At 40.1% G+C, this 17,961-nt stretch overlaps 2 protein-coding genes across 5 annotated transcripts in view; one reads left to right on the forward strand and one right to left on the reverse strand.

Annotated features, from left to right (window-relative positions):
- WDR27 (WD repeat domain 27) overlaps window positions 1-10,998 on the reverse strand; it is a 93,963-nt gene extending 82,965 nt beyond the window's left edge. For 3 of the 4 annotated variants that reach the window (XM_033055055.1, XM_033055059.1, XM_033055057.1), the window contains exons 1-9: window positions 10,740-10,998; window positions 9,710-9,851; window positions 7,469-7,593; window positions 6,897-7,010; window positions 6,165-6,216; window positions 5,692-5,762; window positions 4,687-4,801; window positions 3,235-3,367; window positions 158-261 (exon numbers count right to left, since the gene is read on the reverse strand). In XM_033055055.1, coding sequence (XP_032910946.1) covers window positions 158-261; window positions 3,235-3,367; window positions 4,687-4,801; window positions 5,692-5,762; window positions 6,165-6,216; window positions 6,897-7,010; window positions 7,469-7,593; window positions 9,710-9,851; window positions 10,740-10,922 — 1,039 coding nt within the window. In that variant the 5' untranslated portion in view covers window positions 10,923-10,998. The remainder of the gene's footprint in view (window positions 1-157; window positions 262-3,234; window positions 3,368-4,686; window positions 4,802-5,691; window positions 5,763-6,164; window positions 6,217-6,896; window positions 7,011-7,468; window positions 7,594-9,709; window positions 9,852-10,739) is intronic. The other variant, XM_033055056.1, reaches the window with a different exon arrangement.
- Window positions 10,999-14,555: 3,557 nt separating this feature from the next.
- C3H6orf120 (chromosome 3 C6orf120 homolog) lies at window positions 14,556-17,020 on the forward strand. Its single transcript, XM_033056647.2, has 2 exons — window positions 14,556-14,644; window positions 16,284-17,020. The coding sequence occupies exon 2, from the start codon at window positions 16,328-16,330 to the stop codon at window positions 16,883-16,885; it is 558 nt and encodes a 185-aa protein (XP_032912538.1). The 5' UTR covers window positions 14,556-14,644; window positions 16,284-16,327; the 3' UTR covers window positions 16,886-17,020.
- Window positions 17,021-17,961: the final 941 nt, after the last annotated feature.

A 17,961-nucleotide genomic window follows, 5' to 3' on the forward strand; every position in this document is an offset into this window, starting at 1 on the left:
AAATCACCAGGGCCAGGAAAACATTAGGAAAAAGCATTTTTTAAAAATACTTGGTTTCTATTGTATTCTGCTATTTCACAATCTAATTCTTACACTGTTTATGTCAGATTACAAAAGCAATCACATTATGGTGTAATCATATATCTTATAAACATACCTCTGTAAGATAAAGTAGTTTCCAATTCAAAGTTTGCCAAATTAATTATTAACAAACCAGTAGAGGTTCCTATCCAAAAACAGCTAGTATTCTGGGAAGAATATCTATTAAATCAAGGAGAAAAACATCTCTGAGTAGGATAAAGAAGCTTTTCTTATTACCATACAACAAACAGTATTTGGGTTTTTAATGCTCATTGCCCAGTCCCAGTACAACAATAATAAAGCACACACAGAAAAAATACATTACATTTAAGGCTATTTTTTTCCAAATAGGAAGTTCAAAGTTTCAAGTAAAACTGGTGAAGTTTTGAAAACTAAGAACAGAATACCATCCTTGATTTCATGTAAGTGCTTCATGGAACATCTAAAACTGCACAGGAAATACTTTACTTTAAAAATTACTTGGTTTGTAAGAGTTGGGAGATGCTGTAAAAGCACTGTATAAGTAAAGAGAAAATTCAAACCAAGACGCAAATCCACTCATAGTTTATTTTACCAGTCTTATATGAACACCCAAAATGCAGTGAAATTCGATGCATGTTTTTACATAATTAAAGCACAAGAGAAAAGCCAGCACAAACTGAGAGGAAAAAACCCCAGGCAAGTCCATAATCTTTGTCTCAGTCTGTGCTTAGTGGCAGCACTACTGCAGTTGGGTAATGAAATCCAGCTTGTGCAAGCACCACAGAGTAAACCAACGGGTTACAATTTCAGTCAACACCTTGGCAGAAGAAACGTATTATTAAGCATAAGATAATTGTAACAAAATAGCAGTTGTTATTCTCAAAAAATCTAAAGTTTTTTGATGCCACGATAAATAAAAATTGGCATCAACATTTTAATAAATTTTCCAAATAGGAGTAAGTAGACTTATTAGTTTTATTTGTAAAATCAGACCACAAGGTTGAAGCAAGGGTATGGTAAAACATGAAGCTGTAACTTGGTATGAGAAAACTCACCATAATGGCTTAGTACTATTTTATTACCAATTAAAAAAAAAAAAAAAAAATCAACAACAAAAAACCAAAAACAAAATAACAAAATATACAGTCAAATATGTTAAGAAGCAGACTGGAATAGACAGCTTCATTTCTGGTTTATGTTACTCTTATATGATATGAATAGTTTTATTTGTGGTTTGCACTACTTTCATTACAGCAGTAACAGACTGATTTAATTTGCAAACTCTTTTAATTATTTATAAAGAAGTGTCACTATCAAGTTATTATGAACACCATAAAATGATATATCCAGGAAGTTTAACTCACTCTGACTTTACAATAATAAAATCCACTGTGATGAGATTACTTAATGTCAAAAAGCTTAAGTGTGAGGTTCCACAAATATTTCATTGTTGCTTTTCATAGCAGGCAGGAAAAGCACTATTTCAGGGATTGCTCAATAGCTCAGACAAATCTGAAGCACCCATTGACACATGCTTTTTAAAAAATAAATAGAAAAAATTATTTATAAACATGAAACTCTCACACAAAATAAAATGGAACTGAATTAATAGCAATTTAATGGTCATGGTTGAAGAACCAAAGAAGAACAAAACCTTCAAATGCAAAGTGATAGCTGAAATAATAGACCTTAGATGAACAATGTGAAGCAGTAACAGGTGGGTATGGGAGAGTGATGTTATCTCAATTCAGAAAATTATTTCAAATAATCTATTACTGTGGATCCATTTCAGGCAACCATGTCCTAAAAGAGCATTGAAAAATAAATGAGATTGAGTTTCAGAATATTTCAAAATTAAATATTAAAATGTTACACAAAACATGCCTTCTACAAGGTACAAACTATTTTATCCAGAAGTGCAGAGGTAACTTGTTCATGAGTTGTAACTTGCTGTCCAAGGAGGCAACTTGATAGTGGTTGGCACTACCAAGTTCAAAAAACATACCAAAAGCCTGAATATGAAAAGAGAGCAATTCAGACTAGAAGTAAAATTGAATGAGTCAGCTCCTGGAACAACTTCACTATGGATTGTTTAGCACCAGAGAACTCGTCATCTTTAAAAATGTACTGTTGTTCAAACCAAACCTACAGTTCTGATGAAGACAAAGTTTTGATACTTTTAGAGTGATATTATACAAGCAATAAGACAGACTGTAATAATTCATCATCGAACCTTCAAGTGCTATCATTGCATTAAAGTATGTCTAAGACGTGCATCTTAAAAACAACCACTTCCATCTGCTCAGTGGTGGTACTTCTAAGTATGCAGGCATCATGAAAACAACTGTGAATAATTACTAAAATTTAACATTAAAACAAACTAAATTTTCAAGGACTGCTAGATATTTTTCTTCTTTGTTTATCAAAAGTTGTTTATAAATCTAACCAGAGATTAAACTGCTCCATCTGAATAACCCACCACAGAGCAAAGGTTAGGACAAGAGTTTTCTAAAACATGATGTGGCTAAGAAATTTATAGATGTGACAATCATAAATTACAACACAAACAGACTGTTCTTTGAGACAGTTCTTGTGGGAGTGTCCTGACCAGATCTCCAGGTGCCTGATAATATGGTTAAACTTCTCTTCAGGAAAGAAATGCAATGTAAGAATTAATTCTACCTGGGTAACCAATTCCATGGGAATGAATAAAAGCATCATGTTCTGAAATACCTGTCCCTCTGCCAGAAGTTTGAGTGGACCAGGTTATGTAATTCAAAAATTATTTCAATTTAGAATACAAACTGACACGGTCACACAGTGGCTGCATCAGATAATTCTTTAGGAAAGCAAACTCTAAATAAATTTAATTTATTAATTACTTGATAACTCATCTTCCCTGATCAGCTGGTATCAATTGATTCTACAATGGATATTTCAAGGACATTTTTATAGAATTTTTTTTCATAATAAAACCCAGTGTTAACTTTGTATCAGCTTGTGTACATTATCCTCCTAAGAGTAGGTCACCAAAAATAGCAGATCACTAAAAACATTATTTGATTTTCCTATTGCATTTTTCAAAATTACAAATTTGCAGTGAAAATAATTAAAGAACCAATAGGAACTCAAATTTGAGTCAAATGCTAGGTGGAATTTTAAAGGACTTACGTGTTTTCTTCATCATGGAAACATACAAAAAAGTCACAATGCTCTATTAAGAGGATAGGCAATGATGTTTCCACTGATCCTTCGGGTCTCATGTTGTCTGTTTTGCAAAGCTTGGAATTATTTTGCCCTTCACCTAGGAAAGTCAACAATACCAACTATCAGAAAACTATGAAATAAGGGATATAGACAGGATTCAAAAGAGAATTTGTAGTAATGAAAAACTAAGACCACATTCAAGAAACTTCTCTTTCAAAAGATGGGTATTTCCTAAAAGTCAGTTTTCCTCACTGTTACATGGGTTTTTTCCAAATACTTATAGACAAAATACAAAGATCCTACTTATGGACTGAAAAGGAGCTTCAGATTTTAGATGTTTTCATCTCAAGAAGTGACACTGAAGGCCGGATTTCAACAATCCTTAAATATTCTGGGTATCTTTCCACTTAGCCTGAAAATTCCCTTGACACTGAAGTTACAACATAATCCAAAACCAAGATAAAATCCACCTCAGTCCCCTGTTCCCAAGGAGTCGCCAATCCATTCTGCATGTGTAATTCACACTCAAGAACTACTAGCATCAAACTCAGCATTAGACAGAGACATTACATCACTCTTTTCAAACATGAAAGTCAGATCCATAGATGTTAAATAATTACAAGAAACATAGCAGTCTTTCTCCTTAGGTTAGGAGCTTAGGACTATGGAAGCTGGAACTATAGGCAGGTAAGAATACAAAAGTCATTGAGCCATAAAAAGAGCAAGTGAGGGAAACCAGATTTCCCTTTCCTTAGGAGAGCCACAGCAGTGCTGAGGGGATGGGGTTCTGAACCTCACTAGAGAGAGAGGTGATTCCCATTGGAGCAAGGCTGTTACCTGCTCATGGCCATCCAGAGGCACAAGAAAGCTGCCAAACCAGTCTGATATCAGGGAATCACCCTGCTGGGGTTACCAGAGTAGTCTATAAAGACTTACATGTACTCTGTGCTATACCACTAGAAATATCACAGCCAAAGAAATATCATATCTTGAAGACACTGGTATAGACTTTTAAAAAATCAAGAAAAAGCAAAAAAAATAAAGAGAATCATAGAAACTTCAAAAGTAACTGAGAAATAGTACTCCTTTTTGATAAGGGATTAATTTTTAGGCACTGGTTCTGTTCTCACTGAGGCCTCTTATGAATTCAATAAAAAATTCAATAGTGGACATGATGAAATGTGTCATGAACAAATGCACTGGGCAAGAATTTATTATACATACATGCATAATTCCTTCCAGATACACCAATACTCAACTACATATCAGTTTCAGTAAGAACTTCATGCCACAGTCTAAGACTCACCAGTCTATCACTTACAATAAATTATCATGGTAAAAAAAGCACACACTCAGTAGCTAGTAACAACTAGACTATACTATACTATAAACAGCATTCTAGAAGGATTCTGCTACCTATTTCTTTACCAGATTTCCACACTTTATTACAGAATTTCTCTTGCTCTTTCTTTAAGTCGATATGTGCTACACAACGGTAATTATGACCACTGATTAAACTGAAGATCCAAAGCTGCAAGAAAAACAAAAAGCAATTGCAATAACCTTTTCACACTAAATAAAAAGCTTACATGAACACAAACTAAAGATCCAATATTTAAAACCAAAGATATAATTACTGAACTTTTATATATGGCATCTCACCTTGAACAAGAGCTCCAATTATATGTAACCCTAAGATTGTTAAAGACAATCAAAGATAATATATTCAAAATTAGCAGAAGTATCAGTGATCAGTTTGAACTGTACATCTAATTCCCACATGTTTATGTGTTTTGAAAAAAGCTGCTTATAGACTATTTACCACAATTAAAAATCACAGGTAACATGCATGTAATTGTTCACTGGGTCATATGCATGAATTTCATTTGTACCTTTCTCAGTTTAGACCCCACTACAGTTAAAGATTTAATTTTCTTCAGAGTTATTGAACAGTAACACTGAAGAAAAACACCTGGAAATTATCATGCAAATATATGCTTGCAATTAAAGAAGAGGTGAAATGGATACTCACATTTACCACATTTTTATTAGAATTTCAACATGGTGAAATCATAGCCTCTTCCATTTAATTGCCATGCATTTCTTTTTTTGGTCAAAACATGTGAATCCTATTTCTCATCTTTTTTCTTTTAAAACAGATATATTTATAACCTTTCAGTGTGCTTTTCTTACATAAACACTGTTTGTGTTCTTAAAAGTTTTCCTGGTTTTCAGGGAAAAGTTTCTGTTATGTAACAGAGGTCTTATTTACTATTTAAACTAAAAGCACTGAATTATGCTTACTAAAATAACTCTTAACAATTAAAAAAATTAGGCAGTTTGTGAATCTTTTTTATAGATAAAAGCATCAATAATAGTTGATTCTTGACATAGAGACTGAGTTTAATGAACAACTCTTACCTGTCCCTCAGCACATCCAGTGATAATCTGTTTGTTTTCTTCATCAATTAGCAGACTTAGCAAAGGACATGCTGCTCAAAAAAGAAAGGTAAAAGCATTTCTGGAGTAGACACAAATCAGATATTTAATTAAAATACATGATTCAGAATTGAATCTTCCTGTTTATAAAGACAGGAGGGGAAAGCCCTTACTGCAGGTCTCGTGGATGCAGAGTTTTGTGTGCTTCAGCCTTTGTGCTGCTGAGGGCTTTCCATTTGCAGGTCTCTGCCTGTCACCTAAGCTGCCATGGCAGTGGTTTCCTGCACCCTGTCACCCAAGCTTGTTTATGAAAGTACACTGAAACTATCCACTGGCAAGCAGACTTTAAAAGAAAACTATTTACTGTATTTACAAAACTTCTATAATAATAATAGATTAATGTTTAGAGATGTTTTTCTTATGAAAAAATACATTTAAAAATCGAAAAAAATTACCTGTTATTATTCCTGACTGATATATTAACTGGTTGGTAGAATAATCCCACACCTTTAGATTAAAAAAAAAAATATAAAGACAGGTATTTACTTAGATATCTATGGAAAATACAACCTTTTACAGCCATCACATGGTGAAAAAAGACAAACAAAGGCATTGGAAGTAATGCTATTAGGAAAGAATTTGTTTTCAGCACCTGTTGCTATCTATAAAGGGTTTTGTCCAACTGATAAGCACTCCTGATACAGATCCACAAAGTATCATCTTTTCTTAGGTTGATCTCTCAGTGATTTTAGCTAAATTTATGACAAAGCATACATGAAAAAGAAAAGAAAAGAGGGGAGGGATGCATACAGTAACCCAGTATAATAATCCCAAAAGGAAAAATTCAAATCAATATCAGCAGACTCAAACGGAAATGTTTTCCTTCAGCTCAGTATACCTGTAACACTTCAGTTACAGCCAAACTGATCAAAATATTTTATTTCTATTTGTCAGATGATAATAATCACTTAAGTTAATATTTCAGTGTGGAAAGTTTTGAATATACTACCTATATTATTCTTTTCAAAAAGAGTAATTAATTTCTGTTATAACTTCCCAAGCAATTCAAATAACAATGTCCTTATCTCCATAAAGTCAAAGATATTTTTTCATAGTTAAAGGAGAATAAATAAGATCACATATTCCCTAAATTATTCTTTTTTAAGTTCATCTCTAAATTTCCTTGCCTTAAAGGTTCTGTCTTCTGATACTGATATGAGCATACTTTTCTCCCATGTGCAAAACTCAGCAGCAGTCACTGGAGCCACGTGTCCATCCAATTTAGCCAGTATAGCTTCCTCCTGAGATTAATTAAGTCAAAAATAAAAACAAAATAGATTTCAACATAAAACTGACAATTAAGTGTTTTAATAACTCTTGCTAAGCATTGTCAGATTTGTTTTCAAAGTATAATTCAGTAAGATTTTTCTTATTGAAACCGAAGCCCTGTATACCATCCCGCTGGCAAATCCACTACACATTACTTTTGCTTCTTCAGACTGAAAGATACAGGAATAGTTTTTCAGATGACCTAAGATTATTTTCTACCTCTAATTTATTGAGATACTGTTTCATTTCAAATCTTTAAACCTGGTCTTCTATCTGATATATGATGCATTATCAAGCACCTGTTCCTACTTATTTTATGACACAAAATGAATGTTTTTGCCTAATTTTACATTTCCATATCAGGATTGTATTTGAAAGTGAATAAGTAAAAGAAATACCAGTACCATGGCTACAAAAAAGGCTATCTCACCTTTGCACTTAACATGTAGATCTGATTTCCAGCACATACTGCCACTTGTTGATCATCTGGACTAAATCTTATATGAAGCACTGTTCCCAAAAGAGTTCCAATAACAATTCCTCGAGGTGTAAACCCTGCAACAATTGTATTGGTAATGAGACTCAATGAAATATAAAAATCTGGTGCAGTGAGATTCTTAGAAACTTTGCATAGCAGTTGCTAACCACAGAGCTGTCCCAGTTTCTGTCAGGAATATGTACAGAAATACAGCATTGTTTAAATACACCAGGGTATTGGAAAGAAAAGCATAGACATATGGACCACCAGAATTCCTCCATCTGCCTTGTTGCCTAGACATGATCTGGCACTTGTGATATTAATAATTCCCATAAAATCATGCTTTCTTGCTTCCACTGAATATTGCCAAGGAAAGGATTTTTGGAGTAGGGTGATGCGCCCATGGAACCCACTAGTGCTACATCTCATTTTGGAGGTAAGAAAGCCTAACTGAAGCCCAGCAAAACATAGCTTTGAAAAATACTTCTGGAGAATATGCCAGTAAAGAGGATTTTCCTTCTCTGGTTTTAATTTTTCTGTGGGAAAAAGTTGAAAGAGAAAGTACACCACTAAATATTGTTAGAGTCAGATAAGACTAGCTCTGAGAACAAGTCATGTTTCTATCCTGTCTTCATGATTTCCTTCTGGTCATCTCACTGGTCCAAGCAGATTGGTTTCTCCTGATCCCTATTTTATAATGCTGCCTTTGATGATGTGAGGATGGTTCGGATATGTCATTAAATTTTAGGATTTCATAGGGAACAAATTATCTAGAACACAAACACAACTACAGGTGTCCTTTCAGGCTATTAGATGCTGTGGAGTCTTTTTACAGTTGATTAATAGGTCAAGGTCACACAAATAATTCCTTAACTACTTTGGCACAGTTTCTGAGAAATAATATGAGAAAACATGCCAAGAATGTGCAGAGGACAGTATGTGGAGACAAAGTCTCAACAGCATCTGCTGAAGAGCCTGTAGATAGAGAGAAAATGAAATAAAAATCAAGCAGCAGACAATCTGGATGTCAAATACCTTTGTATCAAAAGTACGCATACTCTTTAGCTCTCTGCTACTTTCTACTCCTATCTTCCAGTTTTATTTCCTCCAAATTCATAGTCCCATTTTATTCCCAGTTTCTGAAGCATCCTTTAATTCTCTATGTTACTCTCACATGGATTAAAATTTAATACTGACCTTTTTTTATAAAAGGCACTGATATTGTTAAACTTTTCTTTACAACATTAGTTTTCATATTATATAGATTTGCAAATTTGAAGTGGAGCAGAGCACAAGGGAACTCCCTCACATTAAGTCATCAGTGAATCTCTAACTATAGGTAACAAGGAGGAAACTTTCAATAGTGTGGGACAATGTCATGCAGCTTTAAATATTGACACCAAAAGGGGACAGACTGCCACTGGGAGTCCAGTGAATCATGACTCTGGTGGGGATATTGCTCAATTTTTTTTCCTTTCATTATTCTTCTACTTTCGAATTAATTTAAGCTTGCAGAGAAGTTAGCACTGCTCCCCAGAATCTAATACCATTAGTTGAGGCACCAAACCAAGATGGTGGTCTGGATACAGGGCCATGCACTCTTCTCCCAAATCACATACTTGCATAGGTCTCTCTCTCACACACACACATGAAAACAAGGTTCCAGAAACAGAAGGAGAGGCCCCACAAGTATTCCAGAAAAGGAAGTATTTTGGCCATGCATGTTTAATTATGCGGTACTGCTGTGATCAATTTTTCTTCTGTCCGTTTCACCCCACAGTGGCAGAAGGTCGCTCTCTCTGCAGCGCTTCTCAGCGCTCGCCCCGAGGTTCCCGCACAGCACCTCGGCCAGCTCCCGGCCCAGCCCGGCATGGCCGCCGGCTGTGCCAATGACAGCACCGGCTGTGCTGCCGGCCGGCGTCAACTCGGCATTGCCGAAGAAGAGCAAGAGAGAAACACAGCATCAATAGGGCAGCTCATGCTGCTGAATCCGAATGGCTGAGGCGTGAAATACCAATCTTGCTATAGAAGGAGCAGTGGGAGAAAAGGAGGTGTTGGGATGGCCTTTCAAGGTGGCTGCTGCTCAGAAACCAGCTGGATGCTGGTCTGAGTGATTGGTGGTGAATGGCTGCTTTTGCATCACTTCTTTGTTTATATATATGACACAGATATATTATATAAAAAATACTCTACCTTCTTGCACTTTCTGCGTGCATTCATCAAGATTCCACACTATCACATGTTCATGAGAGGCAGAGCAGACAAGAAGCGGATCAATTTTACTTCCAAATGACAATGCAGAAATTGAGTTATGATGCCCTGACAAATATAATGGCTGACAAATGTAGATAAAGAAGAGTTAAATGAATCACTTCAAACAAAGATTATTAATAATATAAAACTACAAATGGATAATGTACATGAAATCAACAAAACAATAACTAATTTTTATTTATAGTTTCAAAATCACCTAAACTACAATGTAACTGTACTGAGTTTGGCTGGGATGGAGCTAAATTTTTTCATCTAGCTTGCATGGCACAGTGCTTCGGATTTGGGTTTTGAGACAAAACCAGGGATGATAACACAGCAATATTTTCGCTGTTGCCAAATACTGTTTGCACAGTATTAAGGCCTTCTCTTTTTTCCCACTTTTTCTGTTTCCCCATCCCAATAATAAGCTGAAGATGCATAAGAGGTTGTGAGGAGACACAGCTGGAACAAATATTTCAGTCTGTTGAACTGGCAAAGGGATATTCCCCACCATATGATGCTACGCTCAGCAACAGACCTGGGCTATTGCATGCAAGAAGGTGTTGAGGGGCTGGGACACTGACTCTACGGCTGCTCAAAGTCTGTACTGGGATTAGTCTGGTTGCAGGGGGTGGTGATTGCCTTGGTATAGCTTTGGTTTTTCTCTTGCCTTCACTTACTAACCTACTTTTGTCTCCACCCGTGGATTCTCGCTTTTTCCCATCCTATGCTGCCCCCTGCCCTGCTGGGAAGGAGTCAGCAGGAGACTGGATAATGGTTTAGCTGCCATCCAGGGCCAACCCACCACAACAGCTTATTTTATTCTTATCACGATAAAAAAGTTCATAAAAAATACTAGTACCTTTCCAGCGTTGAAGTGAAACCTCTGACACTTCTACATTACCCCCACATATTTTATTTATAAATTAGTTTAAAGCAGCACCCACTAAGGGCTCTATTCTAGCTTTACCTGAGCAGTGGCTATGTTCCAGACGCACAACACATTGCGGTGCACAGGGTAAGCACAGCGGTGGTGGCCGCACGCCAGCTGAAAGAAGGGCTCTGGCAGTTTGCCTTTGAGCAAGAGCTTTTCGCAGACAACGGCAGCATCGCGGCTTCCTCCGGAGGCGCAGCAGGCCCCGGCGCTCTCCATCCTGCCGCTGCCAGCGGTCCCGCGGCGGAGCCGGACCACCGGGGCCGCCTTCCCCCGTCCTGACCGCGGGGGCCGAGGGGTCACGGCCGCGCCCGGGGCTCCCTCCGGCTGGGAGGCGGAGAGCTTCGGCCCCGGCCCCGGCCCGCAGGCAGGGCAGCGCCGCCGCCGACGGGAGGTCGGGCGGCACAGCCGGAGCGCGGCGGGCCCGCGGCCGCAGCCGCTGTCCCCTCACCTGGCAACGGGCCCCGCGAGTGGCGACAGCCGCCCAGAGCTGCTTCCTGGCTCTCCAAGGCGGTGTCCTGGGCTGCACAGAAAGCAGCATGGCCAGAAGGTCCAGGAGTGCCCCGCCGGTGTCTCGCTCGTGAGATGCCAGCTGGAGCACTGCGCCCGGCGCTGGGGACCCCAGCACAACACACACAGGAACCTATTGCAGCAGGACCTTAAGGACAGATGTGAACATCTCTCCTGTAAAGACTGGAGGAGGGATTTGGGGTTCTTCATAGAATCACAGAGTCAGAGGGCGTCAGGCTGGAAGGGACCACAGTGGGTCAAGTGGTTTAACCTTCCTGCTCAAGCAGGGTCATCCTAAAGCACATGGCACAGGTTTGCATCCAGACAGTTCTTGAATATCCCCACATCCATATCTTGAGAGAGACTCCACAACCTCTCTAGGCAATCTATTCCCATGGATGGTTACCTGCACAGTTCCTCCTCATATTCAGGTGGAACTTTTTCAGCCTGGAAAAGAGAAGGCTCCAGGGACACCTTATAGTACCCTCTGAATATATAATGCACGCATATAAACTTTTTGCCAAGGCCTTTAGTGTCAGGACAGGGGGCAAAGACATTAAACTAAGAAGGGTTGATTTGGAGTGGACAGAGGGAACATATTTTTACAACGCAGGTGATGAGGCACTGGAACAGGGTGCCCAGAGAAGCTGTAGATGCCCTGCCACTGGAAGTGTTCAAGGCCAGGATGGAGGCACTCAGTGATAAACTGGATCCTGGGAAAACCCAATTAGGGTTATATCAAATCAGTATTTATTTTTTTTTTTATATCTGACAGTAGTTGAATATCAGAACAAGTTTCTGAAGACAGGTTGTGGATCTCTATATCTGGTGCTGTCCAGGAGTGAAATGCACATGGCCCTGAGCAACCCAGTTTAATTAGGTGGACAGGAAGAGTCCAGAAGTCCCCTTCAACCCAAGTTACAATTTTCTGATCAAGTTTTTTATTTGCACCAACTGCAACTAGTTTGATGCAGATCAGACAATATCAACTTCAACTTCTTTTCAGATACTTTCTATAGGAATGTCTTTATCGTGTCTGTCTGTAATTAACACTACAAGCATTTTTGTCCTACATAAGCATCTGATATCATTATCACTGACAATGTAGTCTCTCTATGTTTGTTAGTTCCACTTGGAGAACGTATCAGAAAATTCCCTTTTGTGTGTGCATGTGAATTTGGACAAAGGCACTGCATTTAGAATCAGCTGCACAGAGGCAACTCAGCGCACTGCATATGACACTGTTTTCCTGAACTGTGACGCATGACTCGGTGTATTAGTGAAAATTTTATTGTTAATATGCTGGCGACAATTATATGCTGAGCAATGCAGTCATGAATGTGTTATGACAGTTCAGTCACTGGTAAAGAAAAATAAATGCTGACACAGCAAAAAGGATGTTGTTCTGACATGAAACCAACCACCGGCAATCTTAAAGAACTTGTTCTGAAACATGCTGTAACTTCTAGACAGTTAAGTAGTTCTCTTTTTACATTTTTCACCTGACTTTATGCTCACTATTTTTCAATGTACCTACAATACTTTTAACAATCTACTGTCCTTAACAACTAAGGAACTAGTAGCAATCCAAAGAAGTATCAGAGATCTTGGACTGATTTCCTGACTGATCATTGTTGGCATGTAAGTGTGCAGGGAGAATTTTATATCTCACCACACCCCCATGAAACACCTCTGGCACTGTCCTGTTTCTATGCAACACAATGCTAAAAGACCTTGGCTCCATGTACTCCCACACCTTGGGTATCCACTTATCTTAAATCACAGCATCACAGAACCAATTAGGTTGGAAAAGACTTCTGAAATTACTGAGTCCAACCTATGAGTGAACACCACCATGCCAACTAGACCATGGCACTAAGTGCCACATCCAGCCTTTTATTAAGCAGTATATATAATACAATAGATATTATATTTACAATATGTATATGTATATTGTATACACAGCATATACAATATGTATTCAAGGGACAGTGACTCCAGCACCTCCGTGGGAAGCCCATTCCAGTGTCTCATCACCCTTTCTGTAATGAGTTTTTCCTAATGTCCAACCTACAGCTCCCATGGCACACCTTAAGGCCATTTCCTCTTGTCTGGCCATTTGTTGCCTGGGAGAAAAAACTAACCCCAAACTGGCTATAGCCTCCTTCCACATGGTTGTAGAGAGTGATAAGGTCTCCTGAGCCTCTTCTTCTCCAGGATAAACACCCCCAGCTCCCTCAGCTACTCCCTATAGGACATGTGCTCCAGACCCTTCACCAGCTTCATTGCCCTTCTCTGGACTCACTCCAGCACCTCCAGTGAAATTCATGTGGAAAATGAAAATAACTGGAGTGCTGGAAATAACAGTTCCTTATCATATAATGCTTTTGTGTCCAGCAGTATATTTGTAGTGGCCTCAATACTCAATCATAAAAAGAACTTTTAAAATGAAGTCTAGCAACTTTAATATTTTAATGTTTTAAGCACAATAAAAGTCTTTATATTAACAAAACTGACTCAAAAAAAAAGTTAAAAAACAACAGAATATGCATTTGGCAGTCCTATGTAGCCAGTCTGAGCTAGGAATGAAGACAACAAGTTACACGGATTTATGAAATCAGAGGGTTTTGAAGATAGAACATTAGCTTAGTTAGCACAGGGCCCTTGGAGTACGTACACAGGCTCTCTTGAATCGCTTAGAACACAAGGCACTCCATGCATTTTGTTTTTCTACTTTCAGCCCCTTCACTCTTTGTTATGATTGTAAGCAGCTCAGCCAAGTCAAGGAAATTGTTGAAATCAACCGGTATTCAAAAACAGTGTTGGGAGTTTTTTGTCTCGGTCATACTGCTTTTCTGTTCTGTGATCTCAGGTCAGGTTTATGCTGATAATAAACTGCCGCTAACCCACGGAGGGACACCTATCCTCCAGCAAACATCCTACATCCAATCTCAGTGCAGCCGAAGGACGGCTTTTCTAACTGTGGGCTCTCCCGGTGAAAAACGCTCCACGGGGCGCACCGAGCGCTCCCCGTTCCGCCCCCGGTGCCTCCCCTCAGCCCCGGCCCTCCCCTCAGCCCGCCCGCCGCGGCTCTCGCGATACCGGGGGCGCGGCCGTGCCGGGCCCGCCCGGCGGTACCGGCGGCTCCACCCGCCCCCAGCGACTCCGCCCGCACCGCCGCGGGCCGGGCTCGGCCGGGTGCACCGAGCGGCTCCGGGGCTGCGCAGGGACAGCGGCGTCCCGCCCTGCGCGCCGGCTCCTCGGCGCCGGCCTCCTCTCGGCCGCCGCGCTGCCCCGGGGCCCGCCCCGGGGAGGGGCTTTCCCGCGGCGCCCCGGCCGCGCTGCGCTGCCGCACGTCCGCGGAGTCCCCGCTGCTCTTCGGCGCCGTGGCTGCGGCCTCGCCGGAGCCGGAGCCCCGCGGCAGGTCGCAGGTGAGCCGTACCCCAGTCCCCAGCCCGCAGGGTGACGCCGGGCCCGGCGGGAGCGGTGCGGAGCCGCCCGCGGCCCCCGGAGCCGCCGCCGTCCCCGGCGGGGGTCCCGCCCGCGGAGAGGCGGGGGCGAGCCGGGGTGGGCCGAGCTGCCCGTTCGTGGCTCTGTCCAAGGTCTCTTGGAATCGCTTCTCCTCCCGAGCGCTGCGCCAGTGCCAGGACGCTTTCGTTCTTTCCTATATAACTTTAATTATTTTCTGGTCAGATGTGGAGCTCCTCCTGTGGCTCCGCTCGGCTTTTGCATCATTACTTCGATGTACAAGTGACAGAGAGTCAGCTCCCTCGTACGGGCGAGACAAAAGACTGTTTTTCCTGTGGCTGCTGGAGTTCTGTCAGTCTGGCAGGTTCAGCGAATGCTGCACCTCGTTCTTTTATGCTGTGTTTGCAGAACTGTGGCCTCGCAGTAGAGAGGCCTCTGGGGCAGGAAACGTCCAACTACAGAAGCAGTTGGGCATTTTTTTCAATTTTTTCTCTCCTGGATCTGTTCAATTGTAGAACTTAAAACGTTTAAGTGACATCTCAGTGGAAGTAATGCAGTTTGTATTGATGCGAGCAGGGTACAAAAGTTTCTGGTTTCAGATAATTTAGTGTCCTTATGGAAGGAATGAAGGGATGAGAATCTTATTAAACATGAAGGTGTTCAGGCTTTGTGGCTCCAGTGATTTGCATGTCAAATTCAGTCAGCTGTATACTTTGGAAGCCTTCAGCGAGGTTTGGAAGTTGCTGCTTTGCACACAGAGACTGAGTGCAGCTGTTCAGAGGGCTAGAGTGTGGCAGGCATGCTCAGGCTGCCCAGCTGGGAGCATGCAGCAAGGAGGGAACAGGCTGTGTAAGAGCCTTGATCTTGCAGCAGTCCTTTCCATCTTCTCCTTGTCCCGGGACTTGCCTTCCCTTTTGCATGCAAGTGCTGTAAAGAGCTGAGCTTTGAACTGTAACAAAACCTTATTAAAAGTAAATGCATTTTTTTCAGGGAAAATGTGCCAAATTTGGTCCTAGAAACAAGCCATACATCAGGATCCTAAATTAATGTATTTCCTCATTAGATAATTTATTTTTATTTCTAACTCCATCCCAGTGCAAGTTGGAATGCTTACTGCTTCAAGTCCGCACCCAGATTTGCACCTTTACTGTCTTTTGCAGTTGAGATCAGAGGATGAGGATGGGAGAACAAATAGGATGCTCTAAGTACCTCGTATAAAGTTAAGCATCTTCAAGCATGCAAAAGCCTTCCTTTCCTCAACTGTTTTTTTGGTTTTTTTTAAAGTGAAGCTAAAATCATCCTTGGGTTTCATCCCTTCTGGGTGTCTGTCAAGTTTGGCATTCATATAGGTAGTATGAAACTAAAGTCTCTATGTCAGTTCTGTTGAAAGAACACTGGCTTGATTGATTTAACTTTTGGAAATGTAAGCCATTTTATTCTGACAAAGTTCTGAATCTTAGCACTGGTTTCTGTGACTATTAAAAAATAAAAGTTAATGAACACAATTGGAGCTAACTTTGTATGGACTACAGAGGATAAAATAATAGATCACTTTCAAGCAGGGAATATACTAAAATCTGAATTGTGTTTTGTATTCATAAGGTAGCACACGGGCCACAAGAAGAATCCAAATACAACTGAAGACCATGGCAACACACTGGAGAAGAATCCTGACGGCATTTGTGACAGCTCAAGTACTATTTGTGGTAAATGCCTTTGAGGAAGAGGACGTACCGGAGGAATGGATTCTTCTTCATGTTGTCCAAGGTCAGATTGGAGCAGGAAACTACAGCTATTTGAGACTAAATCACGAGGGAAAGATTGTTCTTCAGATGCGGAGTTTAAAAGGTGACGCAGACTTGTACGTGTCTGATGTGACACTTCACCCCAGCTTCGACGAGTACGAGTTACAGTCCGTAACTTGTGGTCAGGACGTCGTCCACGTGCCCGCGCACTTCCGCCGCCCTGTGGGAATAGGGATTTATGGCCATCCCTCTCACCTGGAGAGCGAGTTTGAAATGAAGGTGTACTACGATCGAACAGTTGTGCAGTACCCGTTTGGGGAGGCTTCTTATAACCCTGAGGAGATGGAGGCACACCAGAAATATTCACAGTCTACAGAAGATGAATCTCAGGATGAGGAGTCTGTTTTCTGGACTATACTTATTGGAATCTTGAAATTAATACTTGAAATCCTTTTTTAAAATTGACACACACTGGACTTAAGTTACACTTCATCCTGTGAAATTGGTATGAATGACTCACTGTAATATTTAATACTTGCTATGTTTCCTGAAGATATATTCAGGTTACATTTCCTAAACCAGAAAGGAAGTGGGGAGAAAAAGCCATATTTAATTTTATACTGTAAATCCTCCCCAATACGTAAAATGAGCAGACAGCACAGTATTTGCAGTGTTCTTCAGAGATCAGGGCTTAAAAATGAATGTATAGTTGGGATTTTGTTAAAATTCACTTAAAATAGGTGCTTAGAAAAATCAATTCCAATTCAGTATTTTCTATTGTTTTTTATAAAGAAAAATGAATAAACTGCTGCATTTCAGCCCCCCTCTCAATTTAGAGCACATTGAAAAATAAAACCTGCTTCTTTTCTGGGCAAGCATCTCCAGTAAAACTGATCAGCAATGTGTTTGAGTGTATTCATGAAGTTGAGGAGCTTAGGGTGAAGGAAGGAGAAAACCTAAGGGAATAGATGGTCTGTATTTTGACTGCGTGTGCTCTACATCACATCAGCCACCTGTCAAACAGAGAGTGGTCCAGTCACTCATCACCACTGCAAATCCATGACCTGAACCAAGTGCATGCTGCTTCTTTGCTATTACTGCAGGGACAGGGAACCTTCAGCTGTTTTTACTTGTCAATATGACATTTTGTCTCTCATTAAAAACAACACATCATACAGGTATCTCAAACTTGAGAGGTGCTTTCTTACACTTCCCTTGATAGCTTTTTGTGATTGATATTTTTTTCAAGCACGTATTTATGAATAAGTCATTAGCTTGCAAGGAAAATTTCTGCTGAAAGGGATTTTGTAAGAAGGTCATCTCATATCCACTTTTCCTTAGAAATTACTTTTACCAGGAATACTTTTTGCTTTGGTTGTTTCAGAATAACAGTTGCTATGCAAATAAAGTACATTTAAATTGCTCTGTAATTTTGTTTTCACAGAGCTTACTGATGAGGGTACTGAAATAAACAAGTATGTTACTATAATTTTATACAAATGCATGTTTAATTTAAATTTCATTACTTAAAGACT

Source organism: Catharus ustulatus, chromosome 3 (assembly GCF_009819885.2).
Source record: "Catharus ustulatus isolate bCatUst1 chromosome 3, bCatUst1.pri.v2, whole genome shotgun sequence".
NCBI lineage: Eukaryota > Metazoa > Chordata > Aves > Passeriformes > Turdidae > Catharus > Catharus ustulatus.